Source organism: Somniosus microcephalus, chromosome 24 (genome assembly GCF_052327205.1).
Source record: "Somniosus microcephalus isolate GS21.2 chromosome 24, FLI_Smic_1.0, whole genome shotgun sequence".
NCBI lineage: Eukaryota > Metazoa > Chordata > Chondrichthyes > Squaliformes > Somniosidae > Somniosus > Somniosus microcephalus.
Genome location: NC_141010.1, coordinates 8,581,698 through 8,599,954, shown reverse-complemented (window position 1 = coordinate 8,599,954; position 18,257 = coordinate 8,581,698). Strand labels below are relative to the sequence as shown.

The following is an 18,257-nucleotide window of genomic DNA, read 5'->3' as shown; positions in this document are numbered from 1 at the left end:
ATTAGCGCCCCGTGGTGTTGCACCGCCGGCAATGACGTCATCACCGTGCGCAGCGCCCCGGCCGCGATCTTCGGTAGCGCCCCCTGACTTACCGCCGGACGCCATGTCCGACGGGGTCAGGGGGGCCTACCTGCGGTCAGGGCGGCGCTATTTAAAAGCGAGGTGCCGGGTGGCCATTTTCGTTGCTGGCCGCCTGCCAGCACCTGCCTCCGCTCCCATCCCCGGCCTCCTTACCCGCCGCCCCCCCCCCCCGCGGAGTGCCAGCTGCGCGCCGTGAGCCCGGCACTTCTCTCGAGTGCCAGGCTCTTTTGCCGGCACTCCCGATCCCGGTGGCCCAGCTGGGCCCCGGGTCGCGCTGCGCAAGGCCCCTCCCCTTTAAGAAGGGGAGGAAGGCCTGCAATACCGCGGCACGTAGCGCCGTGATATTCCCTCGCAGCGCCCCAAGAGGGAGGCAGGGTGCTTCCAGTAGTGCCCCGCCTCCCTCTTGGGGCGCTACCACTCAATTTCGGTCACGAGAGCAGTAATTTTTCCAGGGTGCTAAAAGTAGCACCCTGGCAAAGTTAGCGACTCAATTTTTCACCCTAAATCTTTACCGGGAAACCTCGAGCAATGTCTGCGGCCCGTAATGGAAGGCACTATCTAGTTTGAAAAGGGCAAAGAGAAGACCAAATAATTTGTGTCAGCCCTCGCCTCTGAGTCAGAAGGTTGTAGGTTCGAGGCCCACTCCAGAGACTTGAGCACAAAAATCCAGGCTGACACTCCCAGTGCAGTACTGAGGGAGCGCTGCACTGTCAGAGGTGCCGTCTTTAGGATGAGATGTTAAACCAATGCCCTCTCGTAGGTGCAGAAGATCACACGGTGCTATTCAAAGAGGAGCAGGCCAACATTTATCCCTCAACCAATCGCCCTACAAACAGATTATCTGGTCATGTATTTAATTGCTGTTGGTGGGATCTTGCTGTGTGCAGTTTGGCGGCTGCATTTTCTATAACAGCGACGACACTTCAACAGGACTTCATTGGCTGTAAAGCACTTTGGGATGTCTTGGGATCGTGAAAGGTGCTGTAGCCATTAATAAACCCAAGAGGGAATTCAGGAGAAACTTCTTTACCCAGAGAGTGGTGAGAATGTGGAACTCGCTGCCACAGGGAGTGGTTGAGGCGAATAGCAGAGATGCATTTAAGGGGCAGCTCAATAAACACATGAGGGAGAAAGGAATAGGTTATTCTGATTAGAGTGAGGTGGAGAGGGGTGGGAGAAGGCTGGTGTGGAGCATAAACACCTGCATGGACCAGTTGGGTCGAATGGCCTGTTTCTGTGCTGTATATGCTATGTAATTCGATGCAAGATAAAGGGAGCTCTTTCCTCACCCCTTCACCCAAGTTTCTTGCTAAGAATTGCCATGATGTTGAAATGGCACCCTTCCTTCCCCCAGTCATGTGACGATGAACAATGGGGAAAAACCAGCAGCTGTACAGGCGTCAGTAATGGGCGACACAAGCTCCTAACCGCGACTCTCCGCCGGGAAAGATCTGAAAGGGTAAGCGTTACTGCGCCGTGTGTATCATCAACATACGGCGGTGGACGCTGATTCGCTGAATTCCTTCAAGCGAGAGCTGGACCTCTTTCTGGCTGGGGGCGGAGATCACCTCTTACAGAAGGTCGGTCGGTCGTGCCAGGAATTACCAGGGCCAGAATGATCTCCTGGACTAGTTCCGATCGCCCAGGGGGTGGCCAGAGGGGAAGTTCCCAGACTTTTCTCCCCCCCCCTCAAATTGGCCTGGTTTTTTTTTTTTTTTTTTTAAATCAGGTTTTTCGCCTCTCCCAGGAGATCACATGGTTTGGGGTGGGGAGCGTGTATATTCTGATACACAAAGTATCACAAATTGTGGGCCAGGCTGGATGGAGCAGAGGGTCTTTTCCTGTCCGTCACTGTGAATGTGAATTTGTAAATTCTTGCTGAATGCATATAATCCTCGCCGTAATCAACTCGGGTTGACCCAGACCGAGCTCCTGTGTGATTACAGAGGAGAGGTTTGTAGCATTTCACTCAACTTTACACTGGATTAACTGATAATAAACTGCAATAAATAAATGTCTGACACCACTGCCTCCTCTCCAATTAATTTTCTCTGACAGGCCCAGTAGGCTCAGGGAGCAGAGTTTATTATTTTTGCAAAGGAACAAATCGCTGCCAATTTAGAAATGCTCGTGGTAAAATTCAGCCTTTAGAAGCTGCTTAGAGGCGGAGACTGGTACAGCACAGAAGGAGGCCATTCGGCCCATCGTGCCGGCTCTTTGAAAGAGCTCTCCAATTAGTCCCACACTTGCTGCTCTTTCCCCAGCAAGCCCTGCAAATTTTTCCCCTTCGAGTGTTTATCCATTTTGAAAGTTACTATTGAGGATCTGCTTCCTCCGCCCTGTCGGGCTCATTCCAGATCACGACAACTCGCTGCGTAAAAAATGCTCCGCATCTCGTCCCCCCTGGTTCTTTCAGCCAATTATCTTATCCGAGGAAAGTGCCTGCTGGCTCGGCCTCCTTTATTCCAATTCACACTTGCACATTGCAGCAACTTTATAACCTGCAGAGGCACATCTGTAATAACAGTAATCAATTAGCTGCCGTCATGCTGAGGAGTTAGTTGGATGCGGCAACCATTAGTTTGGCTTTAAAAGCAAAAGAAAACCCAGAAAATGCACAGCAGGTCAGCAGGTCTCCGAAAGAGAAAAGACAGATCAACAATTTGGGCAGGTCCCTTCATCAGAAAGGTTGAAGGTTCTCGCCCAAATCCTCAGCCTATCTTTCCTATTTCAGACACCGACTGCGCTGCTCAGCGTTCCCACTTGTATTTCCTTTCCACTTAGCTCCGCCTGATTCCCGATTTCCTTTCCGGCAACACTCTGCAGCAGGGATCGCTGCACTTGGCTGTAAGACCCCATCACAGATTTAAATAAAAAAAGGAACAAGCCAAATGGAAACAGTCCCGTGTCCTCCTAAAACCGGTGCCTCTGAAAGAACGAATTTGCATTTCTATAGCGCCTTTCACGACCTCCGGACGTCCCGAAGCACCTCACAACCACTGAAGCACTTTTTGAAGTGCAGTCACTGTTGTAATGTAGGAAACGCAACAGCCAATTTGCGCACAGCAAGGTCCCATAAATAGAGATGCGGTACTGACCAGATGGGATGTTTTACTACGTTGAAGGTGCTATGGAAATGCAAGTTGTTGTGGTTGTTGTTAATAAACAATGTCAAAGTGACATAGCAATGCTTTGTGAAGTAGATCACCATTGGTCCATCTAGCCCACCCTTCTAAACCTCCCATCCAAAAAGTGTTGCTGAAATTTTCTATTCATCTTTGACACCCTTAACCTGTCGCCGAGTTCTTGAATCCTGTGGCTAACAGAGAACAACAACAACTTGCATTTATATAGCACCTTTAATGTAGTAAAACATCCCAAGGCGCTTCAGGGGAGCATTATCAAACAAAATATGACACTGAGCCAAAGAACATTAGGATAGGTGAGCAAATACTTGGTCAAAGAGGTAGGTTTTAAGCAGAGTCTTAAAAGACAAGACAAAGGCAAAGAGGTTTGGGCCGAGATGGCTGATGGCAAGGCCACCAATGGTGGAGCGAAGGAAGTGGGGGATGCTCAAGAAGCCGGAGTCACTCTTTTCGCGGAGGGCTGTAGGGCTGCAGGAGGTTACAGAGATAGGGGAGGGTGAGGCCATGGGGCGATTTGATGATGAGAATTTTGAATTCGAGGCCTTGCTGGACCAGGAGCCAATGTAGGTCAGTGAGCGCAGGAGTTATGGGTGAACGGGACTTGGTGCGAATTAGGATACGGGTTTTGGATGAGCTCAAGTTTATGGTGGATTGAAGATAGGATCAACATTTTCCATACTGTGAAGTGCTTAAAAATCTCTTGTCGAGTCTCACTCCTCATCGTCCTCCCCCATTCCGCAAAGTGTGTGACTAGTCAGTTCAGTTCAAATGCTTTATTGGCATGAAAGTTTACAGAGAACCATATTGCCAAAGCTTACATAGCTATCTGTCACTGTGTGTCTCTATCTATCTCTAGACCTCCTCTGGACTCCCTCTACTAACCCGATATCCCTTCTGTAATACAAGGACAAAACGGAACACAATGCTCCGGATGCAGCCTTACCAAAGCCTGATAATAAATTCTAAATCAAATCACCTCCCTTGATCTATAATTCACACCCCTAGCGATACATTTTTTCCTCGATTACCTGTGAACATGGAACCAATGGATTTAAATGACATAACCAACAAAATGCCCAGCTATTCTGCTAACTGAAGCTCATCCCCATTCAATATCAACCCTAAATATGTCATCACTCTTTCGCCTAATCTCGCAACTTTACAATTGCCCACGCTGAACGCCATCTGCCCAGTGGCCTAGCCTGTCCAGATCCCTTCGGATTATCTCACACTGATCATTGGCCACTGCACCCAATTTAGCGACATCTGGAAAGGTAGGCTCCTTGGACAACACCAGTATCTGCAACGCTAACTTTCCTGCCATCTCAGTGCTTTATGAACCATTCACCTCCTCTCCTGACTTTTGCTGCGGTGCAGTTCCACAATTGCTGACTGTCTACCTGTAGCTTGCCCGACAGCTAAGCTTCATATGTGAGACTGTACAGTGAATGCTGGCAGGTTACTGTTTGTGTCAGGTTTGAGAGTCTGTCATGTCACACCAGCAATGAGGAAGTCTGTCCCTACCAAATTATTTTGGTATGGCTTATGTCCCCTCTTCTCCTACCCTCTCTGAAGCCCAGGATTGCCCCAAATGTCCCCCACCCGCCATCTGCTATCCCAGGTGGAAGTAAAGGATCCATGGCACGATTTCAAAGAAGAGCAGGGGGGTTTATCCCTGGTGTCCTGCCCAATATTTATTTCTCAACCAACATAAAAAAAACCAGATGATCTGGTCATTATCACATTGCTGTTTGTGGGATCTTGCTGTGTGCAAATTGTCTGCTGCGTTTCGTACATTACAACAGTGACTACACTTCAAAAAAGTACTTCTACAAAAGCAAAATACTGTGGATGCTGTTTCTCTCTCTCCACAGATGCTGCCTGACTTGCTGAGTATTTCCAGCATTTTCTGCTTCTATTTCAAAAAGTACTTCATTGGCTGTAAAGCGCTTTGGGACGTTCGGTGGTTGTAAAAGGCGCTGGAGAAAAATGCAAGTCTTTCTTTCTTTTCTCGCTGCTTGAGTTCACCTCTGCACCACAATAATCATTGTCCAAGCAGAGCAAGCACCCCGCACTACTGAAAAACCCAAACTTCAAATCATTGCCTACATCTTCAAAGTCATACAGCACAGAAGGAGACGTCCTGAACTGTGAATCACCTCCTGCAGATGAAGTTCACACAGGTCTCTGAGTTCTGTCGTGCTTTCCAATACTCAGCGGTCACGTCAGATGCTGCCTCCCACAGTTAATTTGCATTAGATTGTTGTTAAACAGAACGGCTGGGAAGGGAAAGAGCAGGTAGGGTGGACAGAATTCTGCAAGGCAGCTCTTCGAAGAATTAAGGGCAACTGAACGTCTTTGAGCTGAGCCTCGGACAGTTTATCACTGTGGTGTCAGACAGAATCTTACCAATGTCACCTCCCTCTCCGTCGCAATCTCTCTCAACTTTATATCTACATTGATATCACTATGGTCAATGCTCCGCCAAGCTTTCCCTTCTTATTCTTCCCAAACTCCGAATATAGCATCCTACACACTCCCCTCCCACCCCTCCACGAATCCTCACTGTGCCGAACTGATCGCATCACCTCCTACTCTTAACTGGTTCTTTCCCAGAATCTCAAAATGTCAACCTCATTACTTCACTCCCTCCTTCATCCCACAGGTATTTTTTTTAAATGCAAGCTTGACGTCACTAACTAGCACGGATTATCTTTTCGTCTCTCCTACTCTTCTTGTGATCTTGGCGGTGTCCCTGCTCCATGAGCCTTGACCCTTCACCTCGGCTTCTCAAATTTCCCCCCCTCCCTCCACCCCAAAAAAATACAAGACGGAGTGACTGGTTCGTACCTCATTGAAAGCAAGCAGCGACTCTGAAGTTTCCCTTTTCAAAAATAAGCATCTGTCTGCAACATATTAAAAATCTTGCATATCACATGTTCTTCCTGTAATTGTCACATGTACTTCCTGTAACACTTTCCCATCACACTTTGTCGATAACGCCTCTATTATTTTAAAACAGTGTAACCTCTTGCTCACTGTGAGCAATAGCACTGGTAATATATTCAAAATATAGGTCACCATTCCAGACATCTCACACTGTCTAATTTCTGTATCACACTTAATAACGAAGCCAGAATATCTACAGCTTCTTAAGTTGATTTTCCCCACAAACAAAGCCAAGGTTCTGATCTGCAGCTTGACCTGTAACTGACCCAATCTTTCACTTTAAAGAGTGCAGAGCAATTTCACCTTGTAGCCTTAAAAAGGATACACACCTGCACCCTAGCAGCATTATGTTAATATGGTGTAATGATCCTGCCCTTAAAAAACGAGCGCACCCTCGGATTTACTGCGGGGATGACCATGCACTTTTATTCATTTAAAAGTCCTATACAATGCAGCTGCAGACACTTCTCAACTCTTCCAGATATTTAAACAGATGTTCCATGACTACCAGTGTAATACAACTCATGGGCCGACTAAATAGAACGCAACGTTCCCGTTAAGCTGTGCGGTTGCGCAGTGGTCTGGAGGTCATAGAGTCATAGAGTTTTACAGCACAGAAAGAGGCCCTTCGGCCCATCGTGCCTGCGCCGCCCATCCATCCCTGTCCAGTCTAATCCCATTTTCCAGCATTTGGTCCATAGCCTTGTATGCAATGGCATTTCAAGTGCTCATCCAAATGCTTCTTGAATGTTGTGAGGGTTCCTGCCTCCACCACCCTTTCAGGCATTGAGTTCCACATTCCAACCACCCTCTGGGTGAAAAAGTTCCTCCTCAAATCCCCTCTAAATCTCCTGCCCCTTACCCTGAATCTATGCCCCCTTGTTATTGACCCCCCCACTAAGGGGAAAAGTTCCTCTTTATCTACCCTATCTATGCCCCTCATTATTTTGTACACCTCAATCAGGTCCCCCCTCAGCCTTCTCTGCTCCAAGGAAAACAACTCCAGCCTGTCCAGCCTCTCTTCATAGCTGAGGCGCTCCATCCCAGGTAACATCCTGGTGAATCTTCTCTGCACCCTCTCCAAAGCAATCACATCCTTCCTATAGTGAGGCGACCAGAACTGCACACAGTACTCTAGCTGTGGCCTCACCAGCGTTTTGTACAGCTCCATCATAACCTCCCTGCTCTTATATTCTATGCCTCGGCTAATGAAGGCAAGTATCCCATATGCCTTTTTAACCACCTTATCTACCTGCTCCGCTGCCTTCAGGGATCTATGTACATGTACACCAAGGTCCCTCTGACCCTCTGTACTTCCTAGGGTCCTACCACTCATTGTGTATTCCCTTGCCTTATTTGTCCGTCCAAAATGCATCACCTCGCACTTTTCAGGGTTAAATTCCATTTGCCACTTTTCCGCCCATCTGACCAACCCGTTTATATCGTCCTGTAGCCGGAGGCTTTCCTCCTCGCAATTTACCACCCCACCAATTTTCGTGTCATCTGCGAACTTACTGATCATACCTTTTACATTCTCATCCAAATCATTTATGTAGATCACAAACAATAAGGGACCCAGCACCGATCCCTGAGGTACCCCACTGGACACAGGCTTCCAGTCACAAAAGCAACCTTCGACCATCACCCTCTGCCTCCTGCCACTCAGCCAGTTTAGGATCCAACGCGCCAAGGCACCCTGGATCCCATGGGCTCTTACCTTCTTGACCAGTCTCCTATGCGGGACTTTGTCAAAAGCTTTACTGAAGTCCATGTAAACCACATCCACAGCATTTCCCTCATCCACCCCACTAGTCACCCCCTCGAAAAATTCGATCAGATTTGTTAGATATGATTTACCCTTGACAAAGCTATGCTGACTATCCCCGATTAATCCTTGCCTCTCCAAGTGGAGATTAATTTTGTCCCTCAGAATTTTTTCCAATAATTTCCCCACCACAGATGTTAGACTCACTGGCCTGTAATTCCCTGGTTTATCCCTGCTACCCTTCTTGAATAATGGTACTACGTTAGCTGTTCTCCAGTCCTCTGGTACATCCCCTGTGGCCAGAGAGGTTCTGAAAATTAGTGTCAGAGCCCCTGCAATCTCCTCCCTTGCCTCCCACAGCAGCCTGGGATACATCTCGTCCGGGCCTGGGGATTTATCCACTTTTTGGCCCGCTAAAACCGCTAGCACCTCCTCCCTCTCGATGCTAATATGTTCAAGTATGTCACAGTCCCCTTGCCCGATTTCTATGTCTGCATCGTCTTTCTCCATAGTGAACACAGATGCAAAAAATTCATTTAAAACCCCGCCTACATCCTCTGGCTCTACACACAGATTGCCACTTTGGTCCCTAATGGGCCCTACCCTTTCCCTGGTTATCCTCTTGCCCTTAATATACTTATAAAACATCTTAGGATTTTCCTTTATTTTGCTCGCCAGTGTTATTTCATGGCCCCTCCTCGCCCTCCTAATTTCTTTTTTAAGTATGCCCCTGCACTTTTTATACTCCTCTAGGGCTTCTTCTGTCTTTAGTCTTTTGTAACTGCCAAAAGCCCCCCTTTTATTTCTAATGCATTTTTGTATATCCCTTGTCATCCAAGGTTCCCTTTGCTTGTTGGTCCCACCCTTGACCTTTACAGGAACATGTTGGCGTTGTACTCTCTCTATTTCCCTTCTGAACGTCTCCCACTGTTTTGATGTGGATTTTCCTATAAGCAGCTGCTCCCAGTCCACTTTGGCCAGATCCTGCCTTATCATATTAAAATCGGCCTTCCCCCAATTTAGAACCCTTATTTCCGGGCCGTCTTTGTCTTTTTCCATGACCACCTTAAATCTCACCGAATTATGGTCACTGTCGCCAAAATGCTCTCCTACTGACACTTCCACCACTTGCCCAGCTACATTCCCCAGAATTAGGTCCAGTACCGCCCCCTCTCTTGTAGGACTTTCTACATGTTGGCTCAAAAAGCTCTCCTGGATGCACTTTAAGAATTCTGCACCCTCTAAGCCTTTCACACTCTGACTATCCCAATTTATATTGGGGAAGTTGAAATCCCCCACTATTATTACCCTATTATTTTCGCACTTTTCTGAGATTTGCCTACATATCTGTTCCTCTATCTCCCCCTGACTGTTTGGGGGCCTATAGTACACTCCCAGCAAAGTGCTTGCCCCCTTTTTGTTTTTAAGTTCTACCCAGGTCCTGTGCAGCCGGCTCTTAAATCGGAAAGCCGCGCACGCGCAGAAATTTGGATAGGCCGCACAGCCTGTTAAAGGGACCATGCACCCGAAAAATTTTTTAGAGGGAACATTGAACACATCTGTGACATTTCCTTGCGTTATACGATTGTTGCATCAATATTGCATCACACCCTACATTACCCTCTAAGGAACAATATATGACAATACAGGAAACTCTCCTAACCGGCACCTAAATAACCGGAAAGCTCTCTTAACCGGCAAAATTCAGGAGTAGGTTCAGGTAAGTTTTACTTTATATTAGTGGCCGTGTAACCGGGACTCCTGGATCTGTAGCCGTGTAACCGGGGCTCCTGCACCTGTGGCCGTGTAACCAGGGCTCCTGCACCTGTGGCTGTGTACGGGGTTCTCATACCTTGGTAAATATACCTCTCTGTAATCCGGACTTTTTGATCAACCGGCAACACGCCGGTCCCGTCGGTGCCGGATAAAAAAAAAAGTTTCCTGTATGACAATAGTGACATTACAGTCAGTTTCGATACTCGCCGGTGAGGTTAGCCCCTCTCAGGAATGACGGTAGTATTGGGTGCTACAACTGGTCTGAGCATCCCTAGACCGAGGAACAGGAAAGTCAGCCAGTGACCCCCCCACCCCTGCTGTGAAGCAGAGGTGTGTAGGCGCGATCGGGCTTGGCTGCAATTTGCCCAGTTGCTCAACCATTAAATGGCAGCACAGCCCTCACCATGCAGGTAAAATACAGCCAGCTCAATGAGCGCAGAGGGCTGCCGTCATCCACAGAATCATACCACTGGGCACAGTAGCCGAATAGTTACGGTACTGGACAAGCAACCCAGCAACTGAGAGTTCAAATCCCACCTTAGCACCTTTTTAAAAAAAAAAAATGAATTCTCGGGATGTGGGCGTCCCTGGCAAGGCCAGCCGTTATTGCCCATCCCTACTTGCCCTCGAGAAGGTGATGGTCGTTGCAGCAGTTTGATGCAACGGAGTGGCTTGCTAGGCCACTGCAGAGGTCAGTTAAGGGTCAAACACATTGGTGTCGGACTGGAGCCACATATAAGCCCAGACCAGGTAAGGTATGGCAGGTTGCGTTCCCTAAAGAACACTTGGATTTTCACAACAAAAATCGACCACCTCATGGTCACTTTTACTGATCACCAGTTCTTAAAAAAAAACTGGTAATATATCATTTTTAAAATTGAATTTAATAAATCCTACTCTGGCAAATTATGAAATTGAACTCCATGAAGCTGCTCCTTTGTGAGCAGGCACGGCAAGAAGTGAGCATGGAAGCTGGTGTAAAATCTCCAGCAGTGTTCACCAGTGTCCTTCAGGAAAGAGAACCTCTGCTACTCTGTGCGCGACACCTAGTCCCACACCGTGTGGTGTGACTCTCTAACTCAGGATGAGAAATAAATGCTGTCTTGACAATGTCGCCCACGTCTGGAAAACAAAACAATCTCACAGCGTGAGTCACTGCTTTCAGGAGAGAACTGGCGGCGCGGGGCGGGGTGGGGGGGGTCTCTCTAATTATATTTTTTTCTGCACTGCTAATAAAATAGGCTGGGAAAGATGTTGAGAAGATTGAGAATGGATCCATTTAATATCAGTGTCTCTCACTCGCTCCCCTCCAAAAACAATTAACGTTACAGTTCTATTATCACAGCTGAGCTGCTGCAAGGGCTTTCAAGGGCTAGTATATAAAAGCAGCTGAATTAAATCGGAGATATTCATAAGATTCTGTGGCATTCCTGCCCGTGAACTAGGTGACAGATTTGTTTGGTGGAGATGGCACACAACGCCAATAGCACCCATTACTACACTGCTGTGCCACTGAGATTATCATAGAATCATAGAATGATACAGCACAGAAGGAGGCCATTCGGCCCATCATGCCTGTACCAGCTCTTTGGTAGAGCTCCCCCCTGCTCTTCCCCTTCCCCCCGCTGCCCCCCCCCCACCACCACAGCCCTGTAAATTTTTACCCTTCAAGTATTTATCCAATTCTCTTTTGAAAGTTACTATTGAATCTGCTTCCACCACTCTTTCAGGCAGCACATTCCAGGTCACAACAACTCGCTGTGTAAAAAAATGATTCCTCATGTCACCTCTGGCTCGTTTGCCAATCACCTTAAATCTGTGTCCTCTGGTTACCGACACTCCTGCCAGTGGAAACAGTTTCTCCTTATTTACTCTATTAAAACCCCTCATAATTTTCAGCAGATTTAGGGCATTGTTACAATTACACTGTAGGAAAAAAAAATCAGACGTTAAGACAATTCAATTTGATGTTGTGCCATACCCTCTTTTTTTGGTGCTATTTTAATTCATGACCTCAAACTGTCCCCACCACCACTACCAGTGATGGGCCTGTAACCAGTGAAACTTCAACCTAGAGTTATATAACTCAAAAGGGCTCTGTCCATAAACAACCCAAGTTTGGAAGGACTAAAACCCATAATTGTACTGCTTGGTGTTTCTCACCTGGACACAGTCACACCCATTGGTATATTTTACTAAAATTATACAACGGTATGTTCTGCTTTACCAGGTGTAACATTATAACTTTAAACAGTCTTTCTTGTAAAACAGAGAAAACATAAAATAAGGACCGATACCTTCTCATGTCATAACCCTCTTGCAATTTCGACATCTCCACTAAGCATCCAGCCGAGGTCTCCAAGTCCATCGAATGTCGTTTAGCTCCAGGGTCACTTGCCCCGTTGCAGCTTTTAGTTCGAAAGAGCTTACTGAGACGGATTTTCAGCGAACTCTTGCGGGACTTGTTGGGCAGGCGCCAGGGCAGCTTGTCCTCCTCGCCCTCCCTGAAGGAGGTGCTGGGCGAGCTGGTGCACCTGGCCACCCTCACCTTGGGCAGCTCCACGGTGTCCCTGTCCTCTGTCTGCTGGGGGGAGCTGGTGGAATCCAAGCAGGGCTGAGTGCCGGGAGCGGCAGGAGGCAGGTCGGGTGGAGTGGAGCTTCCATGGGGGCACAGCCTGCTGCTTGCCCCTGGGCTGGGGTCGGGGTCGTCCTGGGCTGGGGCAAGGTGCAAGCCCAGTGCCTGTTGGTGGATCGGACAGTCTGCACTCAGCCGCTGCTCCTCATCCTCTTCCTCCTCCTCGCCGGTCTCTAAGCAAGTGTCGATGTCCAGGTCGCCGATGCCAGCATCTCCAGGCTCAATGCCTTCCAGCACTAGCACCGCATCGCTGGTTTCCTCGGCCAGGCGGCGGGGGCTGTGGGAAGAGGAGGAGGAGGAGGCTCCCGGCCCCGAGCACTGGCAGCCCGGCTCCCCTGGCCACTCTCCCAGCCTGAAGTCTCCCAAGTCCTGGGCCAGCTGGAAGATCTCCTCCTCCTCCTCCTCCTCCCAGCCGGCCCGGGGTGGTCGGGGGGCCCGGTAAGAGCAGCAGCAGCAGCCCCGGTGCCGAGGGCACAAGCCTGGGCGCAGCCGGTCCCCCCCTGCCCTTCCTCCTGCCCCGGTGCCCGGGCTGCCCTCCTCCCTCTCGGCTGCCGGTGGCCCCAGCCCGTTGAGTTTGCGGAAGACCATTAGCTGCGGCCGAGCTCCTTTTGTTGCGGGGAAGTCCAAGTGTTGCAATTTCCAGCCGGCATCTTGCAACAAAGTGGCCGGCCGGCGGCTGCCATCAAAGGGCAGCGGCTTGCCCCCCACCCCGGCTCCCGGAGCAGACCCGGACTCCCTCTCCTCCAGCCCCGGAGCCACAACATGCAGCAGCACAAAATCCGACGCAGCCTGCCGATTCATCATTGCCAAGACCGCCGCACGTTGGGTGTGTGTGTGTGTGTGTTTTCTGCAGCTGAATTATTCTTGCATTAACTATTTATCCGCCACTTGCAACTGTAGCACCTTTTTCGGATCCCTCGGCCATCCAGCTACCACTTGGCAACAATTCGCCTCCACGCTGCTTGTTCCAGGGCTGCCGTTCCTTCCTTCAATCGGCTACTCCCGGAATCGAACATTTTGCAACAACACACACACACACCAAGGCAACAAAAAAAAATCTTCATAGAATAGATCAGGTTGTGTGTGTGTTTTTTGAAGCCACACCCGCTGATACTTCCGTAAATTCAATGAAATCCCCTCCCCATCTGTGTGCTGACGTTCTGTGCATTGCAAAGGTCAACAGCGCCCGGCTCATTATAAAAACATCACTGACAAATTCCCAAACCACAAGCTTCTGAAATAAATATTTATATTTTGAACAAAATTGCAAACACGCGCGTATATATAAATTATTAAATGCCTGCTCCAAAAGATATTAGGTGCTCTCAGCGAACATGAAACGGATTTCCGGCTGAGATGAAAGGTCATATTTAAAACTGTTCTACATTTTGTCTACAGTGCAGACTGGCACAGGGTTTTAACTCCTTTGCAGCTTTGTTAGAAATCAGGCAGGGCTTGAAACATACAACATACAAATTGTATTTATACAGCGCCTTTAACATAGTAAAACGTCCCAAGGGGCTGCGCAGGAGTGTTACCAAACAAAATATGGCGCCGAGCCACATGAGGTAATAGGACAAGTGACCAAAAGTTTGGTCAAAGAGGTAGGTTTTAAGGAGTGACTTAAAGGAGGAGAGAGAGGTAGCGAGGCAGAAAGGTTTAGGGAGGGAATTCCAGAGCTTAGGGCCTCGGAAGCTGAAGGCACGGCCACCAGTGGCGGAGCGATGGAAATTGGGGATGCGCAAGAGGCCAGAATTGGAGGAGCGCTGATGTCTCGGGGATGGCTGTGGGGCTGGAGGAGGTTACAGAGATAAGGAGGGGCGAGGCCATGGAGGGATTTAAAAACAAGGATGAGAATTTTGAAATCGAGGCGTTGCTTAACCGGGAGCCAATGTAGGTCAGCGAGCACAGGGGGTGATGGGTAAACGGGACTTGGTGCGAGTTAGGACACGTCTAACTAAGATGAACGAGAGATACAATAGATGTGTCTTGAGCATCCTGGGTATTGTACATAAATAAATAGTTGTACACCTTTTTTAATATTCTCTTTATATGTTACACAAAATTTTATTTTTATATTTAGAAGGAAATAACCAATTTGATATTTTAGAAACATAGAAGATAGGAGCAGGAATAGGCCATTCGGCCCCTCGAGCCTGCTCCGCCATTCAATGCGATCATGGCTGATCATCCAAATTCAGTACCCTGTCCCTGCTTTCTCCCCATATCCCTTGATCCCTTTAGCCTTAAGAAATATATCTAACTCCTTCTTGAATATATTTAATGAATTGGCCTCAACTGCCTTGTGTGGTAGAGAATTCCACAGGTTCACCACTCTCTGGGTGAAGAAATTCCTCCTCATCTCAGTCCTAAATGGCTTACCCCTTATCCTTAGACTGTGACCCCTGGTTCTGGACTCCCTCGCCATCAGGAACAGCCTTCCTGCATCTAGTCTGTCTAGTCCTGTTAGAATTTTATAAGTTTCAATAAGTTTTAATTTTTACACATTACTGGGAATTTTAAAAAAACATGTTATGAATGGCACTGGTGATTACAGGCAAGCCAGTCACCTCTGGGACTTGAATTTGAATCCAGCACAGCGATGGGAGGGGAATCGCAGCCTGCTGGCTATTCGGAGACCCCTTAAAATGGCTTCAGCCAGTCAAAGTCCAATACTTACCCAGCGGCAGCGATCAGGGGACCAGGGTATAAAACTGGCACTAAGTTGGCTGATTTCCTCGGGAAGGCTGTAGTGGGGAATGGTGCAGTAGAGGGTGCTCTACTGACATTGGAGCTAAGGCGCGTCCTGAGACAGAGTAGCGGGAGCTTTACTCTGCAGGTAAACAACATCAAACTCTCTTTTATATAGCGTCTTTATGTAGTAGAACCTCCCAAGCTGTGTTATCAAACAAAAGTTGGCACTGAGCCACACAAGGAGATATTAGGACAGGTGCCAAACACCTTGGTCAAAGAGGTAGGTGTTTAAGGAGCATCATAAACAAGGAGAGAGAGGTGAAGAGGTTTAGGCTCCGAATTCCAGAGCTTAGGGCCTCGGCAGCTAAAGGCACGGCTGCCAATGGTGGAGCAAAGAAAATCAGGGATGTACAAGAGGCCAGAATTGGAGGAGTGCATAGATCTGGGAGGGTTGGAGGAGTTGACAGAGATAGGGAGGGGGGGAGAGGCCATGGAGGGATTTGAAAACAAGGATGACAATTTTAAAATCCAGGCGTTGCTGGACTAGGAGCCAATGTAGGTCAGCGAGCACAGTAGGTGAAGGGTGAACGGGACTTGGTGCGAGTTAGGATACGGGCAGCAGAGTTTGGATGAAGTCAGGTTTGTGTAACCCTGCTCTACCTGCCCTGGGAAGGCGTTACACTGACACCGAGGCGCCTCACAACTTGAGCCTTCTTGGGGAAATGCCCTCCGTGCCTTTTCATTCTGCACGGAGGGGTTTCCTGTATGGGCTGCTCCTGCACACTCTCCACTTTGCCATCTTCAATTGCCATCCGGACACGCCTTGGCGCACCATCTTGCCATCCGGACATGCCTTGGCGTACCATCTTGCCATCCGGACACGCCTTGGCGTACCATCTTGTCGTCCTGCGGAGGCGGGGGTCCCCAATGGAGGGCTCTCTACGTGGGAGTCCTCCTTTATCTATTGGGGACTTGGCCTGGAGGGTGTTGCATGGAGCAGTCCCGTGCAATAAAGTTTTAAACAGGTTCACAGACTCCCAGGCCGCCTGCCTTTTCTGCGGCCTGGAGGAGGCCGTGTTCCATGTATATATGGAGTGTGAGAGGTTGCAGCCCCGCTTCCATTATTTGAAGGGGCTGCTCCTTGAATTTTGGCTGCATTTCAGTCCCACGCTCCTGATATTTGGTCACCCGGTGCAGAGGGGAGCGGGCAGGTCGGAGGACTTCCTCATAGGACTGCTCCTGGGCCTGGCCAAAGTGGCCATTAACTGGTCTGGGCAGCGGGCAGACGAGGGGGTCGTTCGGCCCGCCTGCCTGCCTCTCTTCCGCGGCCATGTTCGCGCCCGGGTGGCCCTGGAGATGGAGCACGCGGTGTCTGCCGGCATGCTCGAGGCCTTCCGTGACCGGTGGGTGCCGCGGGGACTGGAGTGCATCGTCACCCCGGCCAACGAAATTTCAATTTAATTTGTTAAGTTTCATTCAAAGTTATTTTAGTTACAGTCGATTTGTTTAATCGCCTCATCAGAAAGAGTACACTGACACCGAGTGCTCAAAATGGAAAAAAGGTTCCCATTTCCCAGCGATAAGATATCGTCTCCTTGACAACACCAAAAACTGGGAGAAAGTAGGAGAGGAAGAAAGTAAAATGTAAGGCAGGTGATTTAGATAAAAACTATGGTTTAATTTACTTGATTTTTTAAAATTTGATTACGGGATGTGGGTGTCACTGGCAAGCCCAGCATTTATTGCCCATCCCTAATTGCCTCGCTCGGCCATTTCAGAGGGCTGTTAAGAGTCAACCACAGTCTGGAGTCCCACAGCAATGTTTATTATATATAGACCTTACCTGGTCTGGCCAACATATAGGCCAGACTAGGTAAGGATGGCAGATTTCTTTCCCTAAAACAAATTAGTAAACCAGATGGGTTTCATGGTCACCATCACTAGCTTTTTATTCCAGATTTATTTAATTAACTGAATTTAAATTCCCCAGCTGCCATGTTGGGACTTGAACTTTTGCTTCTGCTTTTAGTCCAGGCCTACTGGATTACTAGTCCAGTAACATTACCACTACACTACCGTTCCCGATTGAGGTGAGAGTGAAATGATTGGACAGAAACGCGTGAGCTGCTCGTGCCCAATTGTACGGTCGGAGTTCCTGCCTCACTGAGCACCTACACCCCGGTGTTGAAGAGGAATATCTAACCCTCACTGTCTAAGTGCACACATGAAGCACTTGGGTGCGGTACATGAAGGTGAAGTTGCCAACAGAACCGTACCCAATGCGAGCTAAAGGTGAGGAGAGAGGGGAGAGGAGGGGTTAGGAGAGGTTAGAGGAGAAGATGGTGTAGAGGAGAGGAGAAGCGAGGGGAGAGGAGGATAGGGGATGGATGGGAGGGGAGAAATTTCAGGAGCAAGAATATATCTGGCCTAAACAAAATCAAGTTCTGCAGTAGGAGGAGACTTCAGAGACATGACCAGAGGCTGCAGACAGCACCAACCTCATGTTTAGGGTTAATATGAAATTTTAAAAATTCTCAAAACAGATGGTGTTATTTTCATTAAATTCAATCGATGGAGTTTGACATTTCTAATATTTTTTGGTTGTTGCAAAGTAATAAACTGAAATGAGAAATGTTGTCTTTTCAGTAACTCACAGCGGGCTGAAAATGCAAACCGTAAATACATAAACTGCAATGTGAAAAGCTGGATAGAAGCCCACAAAAACAAAATACAGAGACGCTGATAACACAATAAAAGCTACTGTGCACAGGAAATTATGTCACAATCAATACTCAACCCAGGAGGCAAAAACTCAACAGCTCACTATAGCCACTTTATATCACAGGATCCTTTATGAAAGTAGAAAGTAAGCAGAAAAATATACCTCAAAAGCAGAATCACTTTGTCTCACTTAGACTGTAATGAAAAAATACTCTTTATTTTCTTCCCTCCCCTGAAGGTGCAAAGTCATGCTGGGATGTGGCTCCCAGGGTTGTGAATCTTTGGAATTCTCTACCCCAGAGAGCTGTGGATGCTGAGTCGTTGAGTATATTCAAGACAGGTCAATAAATTTTGGGGAATTAAGGGATATGGGGATAGTGCGGGAAGGTGGAGTTGAGGTAGAAGATCAGCCATGATCTTGTTGAATGGCAGAGCAGGCATGAAGGGCCAAATAGCCGACTCCTGCTCCTATTTCTTATGTTCTTATGTT

The 18,257-nt window shown here is 48.2% G+C and overlaps 1 protein-coding gene across 1 annotated transcript in view; it reads right to left on the bottom strand.

Moving 5' to 3' along the window:
- The window catches only part of socs7 (suppressor of cytokine signaling 7), a 114,553-nt gene extending 100,917 nt beyond the window's left edge, over positions 1–13,636 (bottom strand). Inside the window, exon 1 of the mRNA XM_085966191.1 lies at positions 12,015–13,636. Coding sequence (XP_085822317.1) covers positions 12,015–13,156 — 1,142 coding nt within the window. The 5' untranslated portion in view covers positions 13,157–13,636. The remainder of the gene's footprint in view (positions 1–12,014) is intronic.
- Between the last annotated feature and the right edge of the window lie 4,621 nt (positions 13,637–18,257).